Here is a 22,275-nt window from a genome sequence, read left to right as displayed (position 1 = left end):
TCATTATTCCGCCATTGATCAGCACTTCTAAATATATAGAGAAGCATTCTACTATGAGCGATGGTTTCGGTAGTTGGTGGCTTTCTTCATATATATATATATATATATATATATATATATATATATATATATATATATATATATATATATATATACAGGGTGTTTCACCTAAGACTCTGCAATTTTTAAAAATAAGCTATTTAAATTAGATGCGCGCTTTTTCTTTCATAGCATTGTGAGTGGTGTAGTACATCATAATGCAGCTAAGACGTGCTAACTAGCAGGATTGTTAACCATTTTTTAATAGTTAACTTTTAAACTATTACCGTTGGGTTCCTTAATTATTAAGGGGCATGTAGCCCACCGTATGTAATGTCCATATCCGTTTTTATAATTTCGAGAACGCGATTATCCTCGGCGCTATGGCCCAACAAATTTTGGCTATCCCGACGAGTTAGGTTCACTGGAGAGGTTGCTTTGCCTGCAAGCTTCTCAAACCGCATGTATTTTGGCGCGATGTAGGCGAAATTTGTTGGGCCACAGCGCCAAGAGTAACCGCGTTTTCGAAATTCTAAAAACTGATATGGACATTACATACGGTGGGCTACATGCCTCTCAATAATTAAGGAGCCCAACGGTAATAGTTTAAAAGTTAACTATTAAATATTGGTTAACAAGCCTACTAGTTAGCATGTCTTAGATGAATTATGATGTACTACACCACTGAGAATGCTATGCCAGAAAAAGCGCGCATCTAATTCAAATAGCTTATTTTTTAAAATTGGAGAAAGTCTGAGGTGAAACACCCTGTGTGTATATATATATATATATATATATATATATATATATATATAGATATATTGCTGGCAGGCCTCTGGGCATGCTGGCACAGACAAGGACGGCACTTCGTTTCTCACCGCAGGCCGTGTCGAAGTTCGTGACAGCGCTTCCAAAAGGGACGTCGTTTTTGGGCCTCAAGCTCAAGGACAAGAGCTCGGACCTGGCAAACATGAAGGATCTGGCCCAGGATCTTTTGGGCACGGTCAAAGACTTGCAGTGAGCACAATTTCCGTATAGCCCGCACGTGCCATATTGTCATCCCTGCCACGAGCCTCGCCTTAGGCCGAACTGCTCATAGCCTTTCCCGCTTTAATCCTCTCCCGTGCCAGCTCCCGTGGCTACCCTTTCCCCGCAGGCTGTGTCAACTGACCCCCCAATAAATGGAATGCTGCCGACTAGTGTGCAAGTGTCATGCGTTAAATAACCTGCAATGTAACGTCTGCTGCGCCGAACGAAATCAGCGTTAAGTCTGACATTAACAGCATGAAGTGCGCGATTGCTTTGAGTTGCGTATCGTATAAGAGTAGCGTCTAGCGAACCTCCGTACAAGCAATACGAATTCGGTTAGATTCAACCCTTTCTGATTTATTTCCGTTCTGTCCAAACGAAACGAAGTGATTCACTCATTCAAAACAAGTTACCCGCAGACAAGTTCCAAAGCAGACAAACTGCCGTACCGTAGGGACTGCAAAGCCTGAAATTCAAACAAGATCTATAAGAGGGTCCACCAAGTAATGAGAAACAGACTTTTAGTTTTCGATATGACTGATTATTGTAAATTATAATGAATGATAATCCTTGTGCGATTTTTTTTTTGGAAGCATCTAGATGTGCTTCAAGAAGTCAGTGAGGCCAGCCACTTTTGAAATCCCTGTTAAACGTAATTTTAGGGCCATTCCAAGTCTAGAAAAAAAAAAGATCACTTTTCTAAAACAATAAACACGGACTTCAAGAAGCATTGTGACCCGTCTAGCGCTTTCATGCCCTTTCAGGCTGAGGAATGTTTCACTAAAGAACACAGTAGCCGAGTTTTCTTTGCTCAAATAGTTTCGGATGATAAAGAGTAATTTATTTAGTAACAATCTGTTTTTCTTTTGCATAAATAGGGCTGCAGTTCGGCGAGCGGGGAATGCGGCTTGCTATTAATGCTATTTTTGTGAAATAGTTGGTTCCAAACTGCCTCTTCGAAAAGGAGTGCGCAAACCGCAGTTGCTATAAACTTCGCCACACTCGGTCGCGCAACGTTGATAACCTCGCGCCTCTCGAAGCTGTCGTCCAGCGTATTACATCCACGTTCGGGGAATGCGCGTCGTGGTTACTCAGGCAGAGCTGCGGCTGTTGAAGATGAACATAGAACACCGACCAAAAATGAAGTTTTAAAAGACGTTTCGGCTCCCGCACGGGAGCCTTGTTCACAAAGAGGAGCAGACGTGAAATGCTGGCTATTTATGCTTCAAAATGTGCCCTAGGCAGAGCGCGTACGAGCCAGGAAGTGCCCCGTCAGTGCGATTAAGAGTGTTTTCGGTTGTCTGGATGATTAAAGATTATAGATAAAGAAGACTTTTGAAATTCTTTTCTGTTTTTAGAATGTGCGCCTTGCTCCAATCTGTCATGCTGCCCGCTTTCAGAATGTTCGGAGAGTGCAATTGACGAAACTTTCTTGTTCGTAACAGCATACTGGTGATGTTTCAAACTTTTAACAATGTTTCCACTTTCACCCACATACACATGGTCACAGTCACTGCACGGTATACTGTACACTACGCCCGCATATTTTCTTTCGCACGCAATGTTTTACGTTGACGAGGGCTTGCCGCAACTTTTCGCCGGCACGTGTGACACCTCAACTTCACAGGGTCGCAAGGTGCGCGCCAAGGTTTCGCTGATTCCGGGCACATAAGGCGCAGGTGCACGGCTGGGCCACTCTCAGATCGTGGAGACCGCAGCGGTTCGCGTTCCACAGCGTTGACAAAAGGCAACGGGTAGCCACATTCGCACAGCTCCCTGCGAACTCATCGCCTTCACGTCCTCTGGCTCTGTGCACATGCGGTGTGCTCGACGAAAAAGCGAGGCAACCACTGATCTCTTGTGGGAGACTGGATGAAGTGTGCTGTATTGTTGCTAGCACGAAGTTTCGTCATATGGCCCATCCAAGTTGATTTGTTATTTCGACACTCAGGTGCCTGCATGAGTTAGCCACTGATAGCGCAATGGAATTCATGGAGTATCGGAAATGGGTAGGCGAACGTTTTTGTGAGACGTGCATGCCTTTCTTAATATTAAGCTGCATGAGCCAATCGGAACACTATTTCTGGTTTTTGTCGTCTGGTAATGATTCCTGGTCGGTATTATCAGAGATGCGGTGATAACTGACGCAGTCGTTCGCACTGAAACGGACGGATGACGAAATCGCAGATAGCAGGTCATTGATGAAAATTAGAAGGAGAAGTGGCGCAAGAATTGAACCCTGGCGACACCAGAAAAAACTTCAGTAGTTTCAGACGCATGACTGGCGATGACGGTGAACTGTGAGCGGTTAGTTAAGCAGAAAATCCAGGATTAGACAAAGGGGTCGAGGCATAGGCATGCGAGTTTACACAGAAGACGTTGGTGAGGGATGTGGTAGAATGCTTTTGAAAAAAGATACATGACGTCTGTTTGGAGTAAATAATCTAAATGTAAACTGTCTCGTTTATGCTGACTAACAAACAATAACCTGCAAAAGAAAGTAGGCTGCGGTGTCAACCACAACCTAAGTTTGTAGCCTGTAAGATGGGAGTTATCTACGAGAATCCATTCAGCTGTGGTTCCGTATATGTAGGGCAGACGGGGCGCTGCATTAATAAACGTCTTCAGGCAAACAATAACTCTTTGAGCCAGCACGGTGGGCAGCATTTAGCAAGGCACTGCCAGTCTTGTAAGATCAATGACAAGAAGGAAAAAGTATTTTGTACGCCGCTTTTCAAGCAAACGAAGATTATAGGCTGCGCGAAGGACAGGAAGGCACGCGGTATTTTTGAAGCCTGGCAGATTGCTAGATACGGTGCGGAAAAATGTGTTAGCGAGGCATCAATTCACCTGTATCAGAAATAACTTTACTTTTTGGGTTGATTAGATTGTGTACTTTTGCTTTGGGCGTTAAGTTTGGTTGCGCATGCGTTCTCTTGAAGGAAGGTCGTTTTTTCGTTCAATAAATCAGTTGTTAGTCTACGCTCGTCCTGTATGCATCTTTTCTGTGTCCTGTCTCCTGCGTAGTTTTATGTCTTCAGAATCTAAATTTAGGCGAATGTCAGTTGTAAATTAAAAAATTTGGGTTTCCCACTGGAAACCTGCCCTGAAACCATGCTGTTTGGGAAAGAAGACCGAACTATAATCGAGGTGGCTCGAAGAGTTTGCATGAGTTAGCCACTGATAGCGCAATGGAATTCATGGAGTATCGGAAATGGGTAGGCGAACGTTTTTGTGAGACGTGCATGCCTTTCTTAATATTAAGCTGCATGAGCCAGTCGGAACACTATTTCTGGTTTTTGTCGTCTGGTAATGATTCCTGGTCGGTATTATCGGAGATGCGGCGATAACTGACGCAGTCGTTCGCACTGAAACGGACGGATGACGAAATCCCAGATAGCAGGTCATTGATGAAAATTAGAAGGAGAAGTGGCGCAAGAATTGAACCCTGGCGACACCAGAAAAAAACTTAAGTAGTTTCAGACGCATGACTGGCGATGACGGTGAACTGTGAGCGGTTAGTTAAGCATTGTTAGTGAAATGGGACGATAATTCGAGGGTCACTATGGTCTCCGCTCTTTGCAAACTGGCACAACTTTCTTTGATTTCCAGTCGTCCGGAAGTTTACTGGTATTGAGGGACTGGGCGAAGATGAGTTGCAGGATTTGGCTTGTGAAAGAATCTTAGCACGAATGTCATCAAGTCCGGGTGAAGTGAAGAGCTTGAGATTATTGATGAGCTCGGAAATTCCCTCACATGTGATATACAGGTGGCACTGGAGTAAAATTTAGGCCCCATAAAGTTACGCTCTTATCCGCTGGCTTGCGGGTGAAAACTGAGGTGAAGTAGGAATTCATTGTGTCGGAATGCTCGGAAAGCGGAACGTCTGTGCCACCTTGTCTCCTTAAGGATATGTTATAGGAAACATTGTTGTAGGGCATTAGCAAATTGCAAAATTTCTTGGGGTTAACGCGATCGTGACTATAGCATTTTTATTTGGGTAAACGTAATAACCTAGTGTATTCGCAAAGGCTGCAGAAGTATTTCTCCCATTTTACCAATGATCCGGAGTTCTTGATATTACGAAAAGTTGTTCTTTTGTTTCGAGCTAGTTTCGGAATGTGTTAGGATACAATGGTTTTGTTGCATCCCTGCGGATGCATTTGAGTGCGACGTCAGTGGGTGATCAGAATTTGTTCTTGAAGACGCACCAATCTTTGTTCCCGGATCTCGTAGCCACAGACGCAGGTGGTGAAAAAGTGCTCGAGGTCGGAGTTTATGCTCGCGAAGTCAGCTTTACTGTAATCGTGGGTGTATCTCACAGACAGCTGACGGGCGGTGACATCAATCGTTAGGTCAAAGAAGAAAAGACTGCGGTCGGTCAGCCCACTGATCAAGAATATTTGAGCCTCCTGTTGGCTCATTTACTGCTTGAAAAAATATGAAGGTGAGAACGAGTTGTACAAAATCTTAGGATGGCAAGACGACGCAGTCAGAACCTCCCAGTTGGTGTCTGGGTGAATAAAATCTCCGCAAAGCATGAGAATGGCGCGAGGAAGTCGAATTGCAAGTCTTTGAGTACCGAGTGAAGATCCGTAATAAAAGAGAGATCCGGGCTCGACGAGATATAGTGATACAAGAGGGAGGACAAATTTTCAGACACATTGTTTCGTGGTGTCTGTTTACCTCTGCTTAAGCGGATTAAAAAGTTGACTGTAAAAGACCTAGAATGCCGCCTCCCCGGCAACCTGCTCGATCTCGCCTGCAGGTGAGCGAAAACCGGTTGTTGTGCGGCAACTCTGAATCGTGAATATCAGGTGTTAGCCAATATTCAGTAAATAAAGCGATGCTATAGCCTTCGGCGACGGGCTCAACTATTTCTTTTTTTTTTTTTTGGCAAGTAGCTTCGTATATTTGTGAGTAGAAGAGAAAAAGGATGGACAGTTGGGTAAGTTGGCCACGGTTCATATTGAAAAACGTGGCAGGGCGTTTCGAGTTTGGCGTCATTTCTTCAGCGCCGTATAAGTTGAGCGGGCTGTGCCGCGTGATCAGAGGCCATCGTGAGAGGATGACAAAATTTAGCCCCTTTAGTAGTAGTAGTAGTAGTAGTAGTCAGGTATGTCAGGTATCACACAGGTGGACTACGCGTGTGCCGTAGTATAGAGAAATTCCACTGCCGTGTAACAAAGTATACATAGGCCAAACCGGAAGACGCAAAAACATTCGTCTGCGAGAACAACTCAGATCCCTCTCCGATACCAACTACTCCCATTTGAAAGAGCACTGTCGCAAATGTGAAAAGGATAAAAAGAAAGAGAAAAATAAGAAAAGCAAGACCTGTCACCCTTTGGCTGCTAGCACTAAGATTTTATTTCGGGAGAAAGATAAAACAACAAGAAAACTGCTGGAGACCTACTTCATCCAAAAAAGACAATCGCAGTGTGCAAGCCAGCCTTCTATTATGCTAGTTGATAAAGAGGTCTCATTCAGTTGGTGATTCCTTAAGTTCAGGGGAGGGTGGTTTGGTTTAGCGTGGTGATAGTGGTTTTAATCAACTTTATTCAACTTTATTCAGCATTTTTGTCCTGAACAACAGAAAAGAAATGCTAGGGTAGGAGCAAAAAGCCACAAACTCAGTAGCTTGACGAGGCTCCCACCCCTAACTGACAAGGCCAACAGACTGTCACGTTATTGCATATATATATACACACACACATACACACACATATATATATATATACATGTAGGACTTACAACCAGCGAGAAAAAAAGTAGGCAATGGAATGTGCAGTAAGACAGGTGCTATATCTGAAATATTTTTGATGTGAGAAATGAACATGTATCTGTGTTAACTCGTCGCAGACTATTTATACATATTAAGATTACAATTCAACGCACAGAAAATGAAAGAAACATATCTAGCAGGAAAACAAACAAAAAAAATCGCGTCAGCGGCTCCAAAGGGTCAAATATAATCGGGCGTACACAAGTTCACATAATAGAAGCAGGAAAATAGACGATGATAAAAAGATACAATACATCCGCAGTACAAAAGCAGTTTGTGTCGGAAAAACCTAATTAAACTCATATGTCTTCAAGAATAAGGTATTTCTGCCACTTATATTTGCTTAGGTTATGTATATCTATATTTTTATTTTGTAGGAAATTCAAATATGTAGGCATGTGGTACTGCAGCATGTGCCGACCCTGATTAGTGCGGGAAGAAGGTATAGACCAGTGTTCTCTGTTTCTGAATATGTAGGGCACTTCCAAAGGTCGATGTAAATTACATAAGTTGAGGAAAGCTTCGTTGTTAGTTCGAATACTGTGTTTGTACTTCATAACGAGGTTAAGTTTATGTATGTGGTGTATAGGGAGTACATTAAACGAAGCAAAAAGTTCTCTTGTATGGGCGTCATATGAGGCATTTGCTACATGACGAATTGCTTTCTTTTGTAATAGCATCAATTTGGTAAGGTTGGATTGAGTTGTGTCTGTCCATACAAGACTGCAGTAGTTAATATGGGGAGCGAAAATTGAATTATAAAGGATTAACTTAATTTTAGTCGGAAGCATCGTTCTAAACTTACACAGTACGCCACAAGCTCTTGCCAGGTTTCCCGCCACGCGTTCCACGTGGGCATTCCAGTTTAGATGTTGATTGAACGTCACACCCAATGTTTTTATTTCTTTAACGACTTTTATTTGTTCGGAACCGAGTTTTATGTCGATATCCTCTGCAAAGTGTCTGCGCAAGTGCTCCCTTCTTATTATCGCATGACAGAGTTGTATGAAATGTGTACTTTTTTCTAATAAAAATTGATTGCGAGTCAGCGCTTGTCTTGGTTCTCCTTCTGAACGACTTGCGTCTCTTTTGCGTGGTACCTTCCAATACCATCAGTAGAATGCAATTTTTTGACTAGCTGTAGCTGGGCGCAAGCATTTTGACGGTTGGACTTGCGGGAAGGACGCGTCAGACGGCGCCTGCTTTAACCGCTATAGATTTAGTCCTACAACAAAATCCGTTTCGGCGCTGTAGATGAGACGACCTTTGCCAATAACAAAATTATAAAGGCGAATCTTTAATCAGGCGTTAATTTCTCGGCCATAAGAAAAAAGATTTTCCTTATATAGCCGAACTTTTGCGGTGTAATCCTTACGAACTCCGAATGCGGTTTCTTTAAGTTTCTGTCCTGCAACAAGAATTCTCGATTTATCTTTATTGTGTGCAATCTTGACCAGGATTGGCAGGTTTTTACCTGACTGGAAACGTCCGAGTCGGTGTGCGCGTTCTATATCTTGATTAAAGATTGTAATATCTAGGTGTTTATAGCAGAAGAAAATAGTGCGAGCCTTAGACTGGTCCCAGCCTTTTCACTGTTCCTCTTGAAGTCTGAGGAACAATAGGCATCAGCGGAAGCGGTGTTCTGCGTCATGGCACTTGTTTGTCATCGCTTTAACTTCTGAAGTCATCTTGGCAAGGTCGGTATTTCTTTCGGATGCAGATACTATTTCTGGCTTCGTTTCGAACCTTTTTTTTCAGTATTTCAAAGCGCGCTGAAAGACGATGCACCAAGTACTCAATGCTTGTTTGAGCGGACCGGATCAAGGCAAGCAAAGCAAGTACGGTGCCCTGCACGGATTCAATGCTTGGAAAATTGTTCCTAAAGATGGCGGATACGTTCGGGCCTGGGTTTAGTTCCACGTCACCAGAGAGAAGACAAGTAAGGTGGCCGTTGAGGGAGTGGAAAGAAGCACAGCACGCTTTCACCGCACAGGCAGGAAGAGTGCACAATATGGTAGGAAGCAAACTCGGGTTGAATGCATAAAGAAGAAGGGCTTGGGCAGGGCATGTAATGCGAACGGCCGATGAGCTGATGCTCATTAAGGGCAATGGGCAGGATTCCAAGAGAAGGCAAGCGTAGCAGGAGCCAGCAGAAAGTGAAATGGGCGAGTGAGCTTAACAAGTTTGCGGGGATAAGGCGGCCACAGCTGCCACACGATGGGGTTCAATTCAATTCAATTCAAGGTTTATTTTTCAGTTTACACTGGAAGGCTTTCAGGGCTAAAAGCTGCTCTGGGCAGCTTGACGTGGCCACTGAAACCTTCACTTGGCTTTTACGAAGCGACAAAAACAGTGGAAACGCAATAAATAGGTCACAAAAACAAGAGCAGATATAATACAATACAAGATGATGTAAAAAATAGCGCACAGGGAACACAAGAGACGGAAAGTAAACGACGCAGACAAGCGCTAACTCGCAACTGAGGTTTATTGCTGACGCGCGCAATATAAGGTAGTCACTTTAAAAACATAAAACAAAAACAATCACAAACAGTCCCTCCTCGAAAGACCAAGTCAGAGGAAAAAATTGAAATTGAAGCATCAGGCGCCACTCATCGCTGTGGAAGATCAGTTAAAAAACCGTTATCAAAAAAGGAATTCAATGCAACGCTGAGGCTAAAAAATCGATTTCACAGTCTGCCAAGTTAACAGAGGGCTCAATGATACACGGATTCCGACATTTCCTAATATGGTATGCCTCCATTATCTCGCGTACACGCTGATCTCGATGTCTGAAAAGTATGACGGTACTAGAAAAAATCGGTTTGCAAATTTTCCCCTTCTGCTCTTCTTTTTTGCTACATTCCCGGCAATGCTCAGGAAGATTGCCATAATGATCTTTTAGGGAGTTACGGGGTTCACCAAGCCTAACGTTGAGGCATCGCCCCGTTTGTCCTACATAGACAGCTCCGCAGGACAACGGTAGCTTGTACACTACACCCAAGCTGCAGGGAACAAACGGGGCGCGGTGCCTAACGGTGCATCCGCGCTTTTTTCGCTTATCTCAAACACCTTCCTGCCTGTTCCGTATCTGAGAGCATAAACTGCTCAGCTTGCTTGACCCGGAAAAAACTACCTGGACGCCGTAGCGGCTCCCTACCTTCTTTAACCCATGTGCCATTCTATGCACGTAGGGCACCACGCCGACTTTATGCCGCTCCCTACCAACGTCTTGGGATTTTTGTGCCCTTTTAATCCAACGCACTAGTTTGCCGCACGTCATCGAGATGACATGCATGGAGTGCGTCATTCCACGGTCGGAAGGAAAATTGAGGAAATCAGGATATCGCTAAAGAACGGATATTCGGATCTAACAGAGGAAGGCAATCTTAATGTTCAAAGAATGAACGATAATCTCGCAGCTATCGCTAGGGGGTGTTCAGTAAATGTAGGCGGTAGGATGGTCCAACAGGATACCAGCAAGATATCTCAGGAGACGAAAAACCTGATTAAGAAACGCCAAAGCATGAAACCGTCTACCCGGACGGGGAGATTAAAACTGGCAGAACTGATAAACCTAATAATTAAGCGCAAGGTAGCCGATATAAATAAATTTAATATTGCCACGTATCATTGTAGTGTCCGTTCGTTCGCGCAAGGCCGCAGGAAAGGGGTGTTATCATTTTGTTCATGACGCGAGAAGCGACCGGACTAATCTCGATTGATCACAGCCATGAAGAGCTGAATCTACGTGTTTCCAGATTACTGTTGATGATCTTGACCGGTTATCTCGAAGTTTCCTTGCCAGCTTTAAATTGAGCGATGCCGCGAACGGCGGGCATTCGTAGTTCCACGACTGACGAGCACGTTTGTTGCTTGCGCCGCCGCCGAGTGATTCAGTTCTTTTGCGGGCGCAAGTCAGCCCAAATAAAGAGCTTCGTTTCGAAGTTTTCTTGGTGTCTTCCTAACCGCTGGACTACCGTCACTACAACGTGACATCTGGTGGAAGTGCTGGGTAGCCTTTCATGTTCCGGACGCCCCCTACCTGTCGTGACGCCAGCCCTCTGAGTCATTCAACGCAGGACCTGAGTCCAGTCCACCGCGCAAGCCGACGTCTGCTAGGGGACGCACCTGAGTTCGGGATTCTGCCGGAGCCTACCCGGAAGCGAAAGCCAGTAGCAACGTCCAACATGAGCTAGCCCCAGACGACTACAATAATTCTTCAGCAGCCCCGGGCACCACCAACCTTCGACGCGTCGCCTAGCGCCGACCCCGAAGAATGGCTGGACCAGTTCGACCATGTAGCTGTCTTCAACAACTGTGATGATGCCACGAAACTTAGGTACGTCTTCTTCGCCTTGGAGGGACCAGCAAGAATCTGGTTTGAGAATGAGGAAGCTAGCCTCACGAACTGGGAAACTTTCAAGGAGCAGCTTCTGAATACCTTCACAAACGTCATGCGAAAGGAGAGAGGCCAGCAGCTGCTACTCTCTCATACAACAACCAAACGAGACCGTTGTACTGTACACTGAGGGAATGAAGCGTCTCTTCCGGCGTGCCGACGCAAACATGAAGGAAGAAGAAAAGGTAAAGCTGCTTATGCGAGGAGTTAAAGAACAGCTCTTTGCCGGCCTCGTACGGAACCCACCGAAAGCCATCGCGGAATTTGTAGAAGAGGCATCCACTATGGAGAAAACTCTTAATGCCCGAGCCCGCCAGTACGACCGCCAGCAACGCGTTTTCTCAGCAAACTGCCTGGACACCACTAACAACGATAACCTGCGGGATGTTATGCGTCAAGTTGTGCGAGAAGAGCTTCGACGATTGCTGCCAACGGGAACGCAGCCGCCGCTAACATCACTCACTGACGTAATCCGGGACGAGGTTCAAAAGGCCTTGGGTGTGACGCCGACATCCACGCAGCCTCTGCAGCCCCCAGTCATGACTTACGCCGCAGCAGTGCGCCGTCCTGCATCGGAGGGTTTTCTTACGACGCGCCAGCGACCAGCCGAAATCGAGGGATTTTTGCGTCGGGAAGAATATTCATCGCCGAGCCACCTATCAAGTTCTCTGTAGCCATCGTCACCGCGCTTTGTATCTCCTAGCCGAGGCTACGCCGTGCGTGGATGCTCCCCCAGCCCCCATAGGTTAAACGGAATAGAGCAGCCTCTGGAGGTGAGGTTGCTTCTGAGCAAAAGAACAAAGATCTTCCATCGACGAAAACTCAAGACTATGCCTCAGCTACGACGACAACACCGACGACGACGACGACGCGGCCAGACTTCAAGCTTTAACCACCGGCCAGAGAAGTAACGTCGGAGAACGCCCACCGCAGCCTCACTACTCGACGAAGCCGAGGTCGTACACCGAAGACAACGTGTAATACGAAAACGCGAACAAGTGACCTTGAAGTAACGGTTGACGATCACGCGGTTACTGCCTTGGTCGACACAGGAGCTGACTACTCCGTCATGAGCGGGCCACTCGCTGTCCTACTCAGGAAAGTGACAACAACTTGGGATGGCCCGCTGATCCGCACCGGAGGTGGCAACCTTATTACGTGGTCAGGACGCTGCACCGCGAGAGTTACAGTAAATGGGCGAACCTATGCTACCATCTTCCTGGTCCTACAGAAATGCTCGCGAGATTTGATTTCGGGAATTGACTTCCTGAATAAACATCGGGTGATCATGGACCTTCGATCAAGTCGATCAAGCTTTCTACGGACAAAGCCATACCTGTTGCGACGAGCGCGACTCATCCCGTTGCCTTAAACGTCCTCGACAAAACACTGAGCGTGCCGCCCCGATCAGGTGTCCTCGCCTGCATAGGTACTAAAGACATCGAAACTGCCGAATGCGTCGTCGAGGGAAACACCCAGTTACTCTTTGATCGAGGACTTGGGCGTCGCAAGGGTAGTCGCCCGAATTCGAAATGGCCAAGACCAGGTGCTCCTAACCAACTTCACCGAAGAATACCAACATCTGAACAAAGGTACGACGATTGCTTTTTTCGACGAGCTGGCAGACATCAGAGACATACTTGCCCTACCCGACCAGCCCGTAGAACCATCTGACCAAGGCCATCAACCCACGTTTGATATCAACCCAGCATTCACCCGGAGCAGGCAACACCAAATACGCAGTCTTCTTCAAAGGTACAGCGACTGCTTCTCATCAGCATCGAATGTGCAACGAACCGGGCTTGCCAAGCACCGCATTGCCACAGACGAACACGCCCGACCACTGCGACAGAGCCCCTACCGCGTATCGCCGCTAGAACGTCAAGCTATCCGCAAGCAAGTTTAGGAAAGGCTTCGTGCCGACGTCATCCAGCCATCGAGGAGCCCTTGGGCAGCACCAGTCGTCCTGGTGAAAAAGAAAGACGGCACGCTTCGCTTTTGCGTCGATTACTGCCGCCTGAATAGCGTTACGAAGAAGGATGTCTACCCCCTCCCCGCATCGACGACACATTGGATCGGCTATGCAACGCTAAGTACTTCTCATCGATGGGCCTGAAGAGCGGCTACTGGCAAACTGAAGTCGACGAAAGAGATCGCGAGAAGACTGCGTTCATTACGCCAGACGCTCTTCGAGTTCAAGGTGATGCCATTCGGCCTCTGCTCTGCCCCCGCGACGTTCTAGCGAGTATTGGATACGGTGCTTGCAGGCTTGAAGTGGCAAATTTGTCTAGTCTACTTAGATGACGTTATTGTCTTCTCCTCAAGCTTTGAATACCATCTAAGAAGGCTTCGGAGAGTCCTGGAAACAATCAAGTATCCAGGACTAACACTGAGACCAGAGAAGTGCCACTTCGCCTACGTGGAGCTGCTGTTCCTTGGTCACGTCGTAAGCAAGGATGGAGTGCGCCCAGACTCTGAGAAGACGGCTGCGATCGCAAGAGTTTCCACATCCTAATAACAAGAAAGCTATAAGCAGATTCCTTCGATTGTGCGCTTATTACCGGCGATTCGCCAAGAACTTTTCGCGCATCGCTGAACCTTTGACCCAACTTACCAAGGCTGGCGTGCCTTTGAAATGGGAACCGCCGCAAATGGAAGCTTTCAACGAGCTGAAGCGCCGCTTACAGTCCACTCCTGTTGTAAGGGATCGGTAGAGTACGCGGGGTCATTGGAACGCGGCTGGGGGCGCTCGAAGCGGAGCGTCTCCTTTCTCGGAACGCGGCCGCTCGCGAATGCGCCGGGAAATACGGGTGTCCACCGATTCGCGCACGTGCTGGCACAAACGTGTATTTGTGTTTGTTTTTATTTTTATTTTGTGGCGGAGAGGGTTTACTCCACGGTAGTTGGAGGGCGGTCCACGCTCTCGATTAGCCAATCGTATGAAGAGTGTAGAATGATTGGAAGCCACTTAATGTGGGCCGGGCCTTTAGGGCTTTAAAACCGGGCCCCGGAGCCGGAAGCGGGGTTCTGCGCTAAGGTGAGATGCTACGCATCTTCGGCTACGCCTAGTAGGGGCCTCCCCTAGTGTTAGCCAGATCCACTTTTTGTTGTTTTGTATCGTTTTGCCGTTTAATTTGTCTCTAGTGCCTTAACTTGTATATGCAATGTAAATAGCTGTACATAAACCTCAGTTATTCCCCTCACCCCTGCGTCTCAACTGATCACAAGACCGTCTCTGACGGGGCACCCCTGGTGCGAAGAAATAAGCTTCAGTCTTCGAGTTAAACCAACCGTCTCTGGCGGGGCACCTCTGGTGCAAAGAAGAAGAAGAAGAACCTGATCTTTACTGGCGCAGTCGACAGGATCCTGCGGCCATCGGAAGACGGCGCATGAAGAAGACTGAAGGTAGGGAAAAAGGCGACGACAAGGCAACAGGTTAGCGTTCGAGAACGGACCTGCAGGGAGAGACAGCGGCAAGGACCACGGCAATAGTCCAGGGACGCGAGACAGCGTCCGGTGAAGGAAAGCAGTGCGTTGAGAACTGGACGGTCACCGGCGAGTCACAGCAAGTGAGGATAACGTGCACAGGACCAGCGGCGTGCGACAGCTCATCGCAGCGTCCGGTGAAAGTGGCGGTGGGCTCCGACGCCAAAGAGCTGGCAATACGGATCGACGCATCGTAACTGTGAGTTTCCTTCGTGGCATCGTTCACGTCCCTGTGCATGTGTTCGAGCCGGTAGGACAGTTGAGGGTATGGAGAGTTATCCATGCCGGCCCTCACTTGATGTGAGGTACCGAGTTGAATTGGCGAAGGCGCGCTTAGCTTATTTTCAGGCTGAGCTTGCAAAAGTGAATGGAGGAAAGGCGCCGCTGTGCGAGGAAAAACCTCAGGATGTTAAGTGCGTCTTGGAGGTATTAGAAGCAAAGCGCCAGCAGCTAGAGCTCGAGCTGGCTAAGCTCAAAGAGTCTAGGAGAGCTAGTCAACTAGCCAGGGAGAACTGCCCCGAGTCCCGAGCGGAGAGGCCGCATGTGCTGGAAGATAAAGGCTTATGCTTCTCAAGCACAGGTGGAGGAGAGAGCAGTCAGGTCGCTCTAGGCGATCAGCCGATATGCGCGGACGCCTCTTTATTAGGAAAGGCCGCAGAGAGCGCAAACGAGAATCCTGAAGGGCGCGAAAATGTCACAGCTCCTCCGCCACCGCGGGCGGCTAGCAAAGAACAGGAGCAGCCCAATTCTCATGATCTAGGGTCAATCGAGACCAAAGTGTCCGATAACAAACAGGACAGCGGTGGAATTCCTGCAGGCTCGATGACTAAGATTGTGACCTCCGACACGGAGCTAGTAACAGGTGAAAATCTGGCGTTGCTGCAAACACATACTGTGTCGGCCATAGGGCATGAAGTGCCCCTTAGCGTTCCTGGTGGCAAGAGCCCTTCATCCGAGGCAGAGAGCGGAGGTGGGCCTGCTGGGCCGACCGGGCAGAGCGCCGTGCAGTTGTCGAACGCACCCGGTGTGTGTCCAGCCAGGTTATTTGAGGACCCGGAAATGAGTGGCTACTGGTCGCAAGACAAGCTCGGGTCAAGTGACTGCGAGGGAGCTCATGGAGCCTCAGAGTTAGACGATGCCACGAAGCCGGCAAATGCCTATCAAGCAGGGAACGGCAACGTCAAGGTTAGCCCGTGCAGGAACGGGACAAATGGCTCCAAGCGAAGCAGAGTAGCTGGAGGCAGGTGCGTGGCCTTCACGTTGAAAGTCAGCGCGTGGAGCAGTACGTTCCGTGCTGCAGTACGCCAAATCACGTGTGGCAAAAGCGGCCGCACTGATATGATTAGACTGGACAGGGACTATGCTCCTTACGCAGCACGCGTCTCGTATTGGTGCGCCGAAGAGAGCGTGCCCTCAAGGAAGTCGCGTGATCAAGGATTTGGACCCATCGAGTACCACAACGTTTTCGACCCTGGAGGACAGCAACTTTTTAGTTATCGCCCCGCTGTGGCGCCAGCCTAATGAACATAGCGACCATTAGGTGGTAATCGTGTCGATTGAGACACGTGGGGGCTCGAACGCACACAGGGACGCTCGGTGCGACCAAGGACGCTCACGTGGCCGCTAACGGACCCCATATCAGTGCTGCTGAAGGCTCCAGTTGCGAGTGTCTGTGTGTGTGTGCGCTCGTTCGCGAGCAGGACGAGGGTGTGTACTTGGAGGTGGTGAACTGGGTGCAACCCACCAACTTGGACGCCGTGTTACGGCGCACAGCAGGCATGCCACTGTGTGTGAGTGTATTTTGCTTATGTTTTCTTGGTGCCCTTAAGCATTTTGCGTAACGTTGTGTTGGCTCCCGTGTGCATTTTGCTTTTGGTTTTGCTGGTGCCAGTGCTGGTGTAGCTGCGGTATGTCACCCACAGGGTGGTTTTGTGACCCGTACCGATCCCTTCTTGTTATAATTCTAAAAGTGGCATTTGAGCCCTTTGTAGAATCTTGGGAAGGGCGTGTAAGGGATCGGTAGAGTACGCGGGGTCATTGGAACGCGGCTGGGGGCGCTCGAAGCGGAGCGTCTCCTTTCTCGGAACGCGGCCGCTCGCGAATGCGCCGGGAAATACGGGTGTCCACCGATTCGCGCACGTGCTGGCACGAACGTGTATTTGTGTTTGTTTTTATTTTTATTTTGTGGCGGAGAGGGTTTAATCCACGGTAGTTGGGGGGCGGTCCACGCTCTCGATTAGCCAATCGTATGAAGAGTGTAGAATGATTGGAAGCCACTTAATGTGGGCCGGGCCTTTAGGGCTTTAAAACCGGGCCCCGGAGCCGGAAGCGGGGTTCTGCGCTAAGGTGTGATGCTACGCATCTTCGGCTACGCCGAGTAGGGGCCTCCCCTAGCGTTAGCCAGATCCACTTTTTGTTGTTTTGTATCGTTTTGCCGTTTAATTTGTCTCTAGTGCCTTAACTTGTATATGCAATGTAAATAGCTGTACATAAACCTCAGTTATTCCCCTCACCCCTGCGTCTCAACTGATCACAAGACCGTCTCTGGCGGGGCACCTCTGGTGCAAAGATGAAGAAGAAGAACCTGATCTTTACTGGCGTAGCAGAAGATGCGTAGCATCTCACCTTAGCGCTGAACCCCGCTTCCGGCTCCGGGGCCCGGTTTTAAAGCCCCAAAGGCCCGGCCCACATTAAGTGGCTTCCAATCATTCTACACTCTTCATACGATTGGCTAATCGAGAGCGTGGACCGCCCTCCAACTACCGTGGAGAAAACCCTCTCCGCCACAAAATAAAAATAAAAACAAACACAAATACACGTTCGTGCCAGCACGTGCGCGAATCGGTGGACACCCGTATTTCCCATCGCATTCGCGAGCGGCCGCGTTGCGAGAAAGGATACGCTCCGCTTCGAGCGCCCCCAGCCGCGTTCCAATGACCCCGCGTACTCTACCGATCCCTTACACCTGTGCTGGGGCACAATGATAAAAACGCCGAAACCGAAATTCATACCAATGCAAGCAGTGTGGGCTTAGGAGCGGTCCTCGTTCACAAAAATGGCAGACAGGAGAAAGTTATCGCGTACGCTAACCTTTCACTGTTGAGAGCCGAAGACCACAGAAAAAGAATGTCTCGCCATTATTTGGGCCACGTCCAAATTTCGCCCCTATCTATATGGACGACCATTCAAGGTTGTGAGCGATCACCATGCTCTGTGCTGGCTGGCCAATTTGAAAGATCCCTCCGGCCGCCCTGCTCGTTGGAGTCTCCATCTTCAGGAATTCGACATCACTCTAGTCTACAAGTCTGGCCGCAAGCATTCCGATGCAGACTGCTTATCCCGGGCCCCCGTAGACGCAGCGTCGGAAGAGGAAGACGACGACGCTTTCTTAGGACCGGTAAGCGCCAGCAGTTTCGCGCAGCAACAGCGCTCGGATCCTGAGTTGCAAAGCCTAGTTGATTATCTGAAAGGCAAGACTGCTGCGCCCCCCTAGGGTTCAAGCGCCAACTGTCCTCCTTCGTCTTTCAGAATAATGTCCTCCTCAAGACGAACTTCGCGCCCAACAGGACAGTGCATCTTCTTGTCGTGCCCAAAAATCTCAGGCAAGAAATTATGCAGGCATGCCATGATGAGCCGACTGCAGGGCGTCTCGGCATTGTTCGCACGTTGCACCGCATCCAGGAGAAGTACTACTGACCGTGGCTAGCTGCCGATGTTTCCCATTACGTGAAAACGTGCCGTGAGTGTCAGCGACGCAAAACGCCTCCGATTAGACCAGCCGGACTCCTGAAATCCATACCACCTCCAACTAAGCCCTTCCAGCAAATAGGAATGAACCTTTCAATTTCAATTTCAATTTCATTTATTTTCCAGAAAATTATGGCGGCTGCCTGGACTAATAGCTGTAGGTATACAGCTTGACGAGGCCCAGGCAGCCGTTACAAGGCATAGGAGCAGACTTTGTTGAGAACATTGACATACACACAAAAAAATAAAAACGAACACATAGTCAGGTTACAGTTTTCACAAAAACAGGACATCGAGAAAGCACAAAATCGTCAATAAATTACAATAGGGAAATACAGAAAACACCTTTGCATAAGATACAGATAGCAGCTGTACTGGGCGCGAATTATACGTCAGGAATTATTTTTGAAGAAATAATTCACGCAATGCTTTCTTAGTGGGGTTATTTTTGTCTTTATATCTATTTAAAATTACTGGAAGATTGTGCTGTAATGCTTGGAACTTATAGTCAGTGCGAAAATGGGGAACAAACCAAGTGTCTGTGTTGCGAGTATGAACTGTGTGATCGTTCTGTTTCAATAGCGCAGTGCCTTCTATCATAGACCTAAAGTATGACGACAGATGAAATGAAAGCAATATTCGGAATTCATACATACTTTGAATTTTTAACACACTGAATGTTTCAAAAGCTTGCCGTGTGTGGCTTAGGTAATCAAGATTGGCAATATGACGTATAGCTTTCTTTTGCAGAAGGTAAATTTTTTCTAGGTTGGCCTTAGTTGTTGTCAACCAGACTAATGAGCAATAGCTTATTTACGAGACAAATAATGCATTATATATTTGTAGCTTTATTCTACCAGGAAGGAACGCGCGGCAACGAGCAATTGCACCTGTTACCAACGAGAGGTTTTTTATTATCTTCTCAACATGCGAATCCCATGTAAGGTGTGAAGAAAAAGTTACACCTAGTATGGTGTGTTCGTGAACAATTTCAATTTCTTCAGCACCACAAGTGATCTTTTTTTCTAGACGAAATTTTTTGTTTCTTGCACAAAATAACATAACTTTTGTTTTTGTAGGATTAATTTTAGTAGATTAATATCAGACCATTCATGAAGCCGATTAAGAAGTTGATTGCACTTGGTGACTAGTTCATTCACATCAGGACCAGAGAACAAAATCGTGCAGTCATCAGCGTAAATAATGAATTTTAAACCTTGGTCAATGTTCACAATACTGTTTATGTAGACATTAAATAGCAGAGGGCCTAGTACACTTCCCTGAGGTACGCCTCTGATTATAGGTAGTAGAGATGATTGGTGGTTTCGAATACATACACACTGTTGCCTGTCAGCTAAGTAAGATTTTATTAAAGATAAAGGGTTGCCACGAATCCTATAGACTGAGAGCTTATGAGAGTTTCAAATTGGGCTAGTTGGTGGTTGTTATTCTCGTGCATTGTTGCGCTTACGAAGGAACTTGGACACAATCAGGGACGACACAGAACAGATGTGCGCAAACTATCAACTGCAAGTTTATTTCTGAGTGCATGTATATATAGGCATTGTCAAGACAAAAACAAAAACAAAAACAAATCCGTGATCACATCGTCATGGCAAGATATCTTTTAACGTCCTGTCCAGCAGTAAAAAACATGCATTATCTTTCTGACTTAGCTGTTTGTTTTTATTTTTCCAAAAATTCTTTTTCCTGATTTGAGAGCTCGATAGAAGGCACGCTTACACATGGCCCTTCTTTTCCTGATTGTATGCAGTATGCTTCCCAAAGTTCCCTGATTAGCTTCTCTCTTGAACCGAGCAGTATTGCTGTCTGCTTAAAGTGAGGTGTGCAATTTTTGCATCTGGCGCAATGCGCTGCCAGATTTCCCGGTGAGTTGACAAGACTGCAGTTGCGCCTATGTTCTCTGAGTAGGTGCCTCAATGAGAGGCTCAGAGAACATAGGCGCAACTGCAGTCTTGTCAACTCACCGGGAAATCTGGCAGCGCATTGCGCCAGATGCAAAAATTGCACACCTCACTTTAAGCAGACAGCAATACTGCTCGGTTCAAGAGAGAAGCTAATCAGGGAACTTTGGGAAGCATACTGCATACAATCAGGAAAAGAAGGGCCATGTGTAAGCGTGCCTTCTATCGAGCTCTCAAATCAGGAAAAAGAATTTTTGGAAAAATAAAAACAAACAGCTAAGTCAGAAAGATAATGCATGTTTTTTACTGCTGGACAGGACGTTAAAAGATATCTTGCCATGACGATGTGATCACGGATTTGTTTTTGTTTTTGTTTTTGTCTTGACAATGCCTATATATACATGCACTCAGAAATAAACTTGCAGTTGATAGTTTGCGCACATCTGTTCTGTGTCGTCCCTGATTGTGTCCAAGTTCCTTCGTAAGCGCAACAATGCACGAGAGAGCTTATGAGTTAGGATACTATGATCAAGAGAACCAAAAGCCTTACTAAAGTCTATGAAGAGGCCAAGGGTTGTTAGTTTCATTTGTATATTTTGCAGCACGTGTTCCTTTAACCCCAATAAAGCTAGCTCAGTTGCACGTCCTTTTCTGAAGCCGAATTGTGCATCAGAAATGCGATCATTCTTCTCAAAGAATCGATTAAAACGATAGTGCAATATCCTTTCGAAACCTTTAGCAAACGCAGGTATTATTGATATTGGACGGTAATTTTTTGGTAAGTTTTTATCGCCTCCTTTATATATAACTGACACTCTAGACTTCTTCATTGCAGCGGGCAATTCTCCCGATTTAATAGATAGGTTGAAAATATATGTAAGTGGAGTAGTTATGTACTCTAAAATATACTTAATGGGTTTAATTTGGATATTATCAACATCAAGCGCTTTACTATTGTTCAGGGACATAAACGTTCTGTACACTTCTGCCTGATCTGTTGGCTGAAGAAATATACTTGCAGCCCGTGAGTGTCCTATATCTTCGCTAGTTGTGTAACTGCTAGCGTGTGCAGAAGATCCGATGAAATGTTTATTGAAAAAGTCGGCAAGAGCACGACCGGTGACTGGGTGGTTTCTATAAATCATTTGATCAGGGAGTGCATCTTTTTTATCTCTTCCTAGTGCACTATTTATTACTCTCCACGCTGCAGCTGGTTGGTGTCTATAGATGTTTACAAAAAGTTTTTCATAGTAAGCAACCTTTGCTCGTCGGAGTTCAGCATTTAATTTATTTCTGGCAGTTTTGAATTTTTTTAACGCCTCAGGACTTCGCATTTTCAGAAATGTATGAAAAAGAGCATTTTTCTGCTTTATAGCTTTTAAATGATTATGGGTCACCCAAGGTTTTCTTATCCTTTTTGACCCTTAAAAGTTTTTATTGGGAAGTGTTTGGAATAGATTTGAGAAATAATTTCAAGAAAACTTAAATACGCCTCACTGGCATTCGCTTTGCAATACACCGAGGACCAGTTTTGTTGGCTAATGTCATGCTGAAACGCCCTCAGGGAATCATCAGTCATATGCTGGACAGTTATCTCCTCAGGGGTACTTTTCACTTTCATTACAGAGTCACAAAACATAAAAATTGGGCAATGATCACTGATGTCAGATGTTACTGTGCCAGCACTGTGAATCGAGGTTTCAGAGTTGACAATGAACAAATCCAGTGCAGATGAAGTGGATAAAGTGACACGGGTTGGTGTATTAATCACGCTCATGAAACCCAGAGAATGAATACGAGTTGTAAAGTCAACAACATTTGGAGTATTAAGCAAAGTATTTATATTGAAGTCTCCTCCACAA

General features: G+C 46.6%; 1 protein-coding gene across 1 annotated transcript in view; it reads left to right on the top strand.

Moving 5' to 3' along the window:
• Positions 1–880: 880 nt before the first annotated feature.
• Positions 881–22,275, top strand: part of LOC149337839 (uncharacterized) — a 58,365-nt gene continuing 36,970 nt past the window's right edge. The window contains exon 1 of the mRNA XM_089554526.1: positions 881–1,056. Within this exon, the coding sequence (XP_089410652.1) occupies positions 881–1,056 (176 nt within the window). The remainder of the gene's footprint in view (positions 1,057–22,275) is intronic.

The sequence above is a fragment of the Amblyomma mixtum genome, chromosome 7 (genome assembly GCF_055824585.1).
Source record: "Amblyomma mixtum isolate Tamu chromosome 7, ASM5582458v1, whole genome shotgun sequence".
Lineage (NCBI taxonomy): Eukaryota > Metazoa > Arthropoda > Arachnida > Ixodida > Ixodidae > Amblyomma > Amblyomma mixtum.
This window is presented reverse-complemented; position numbering and strand designations above follow the sequence as displayed.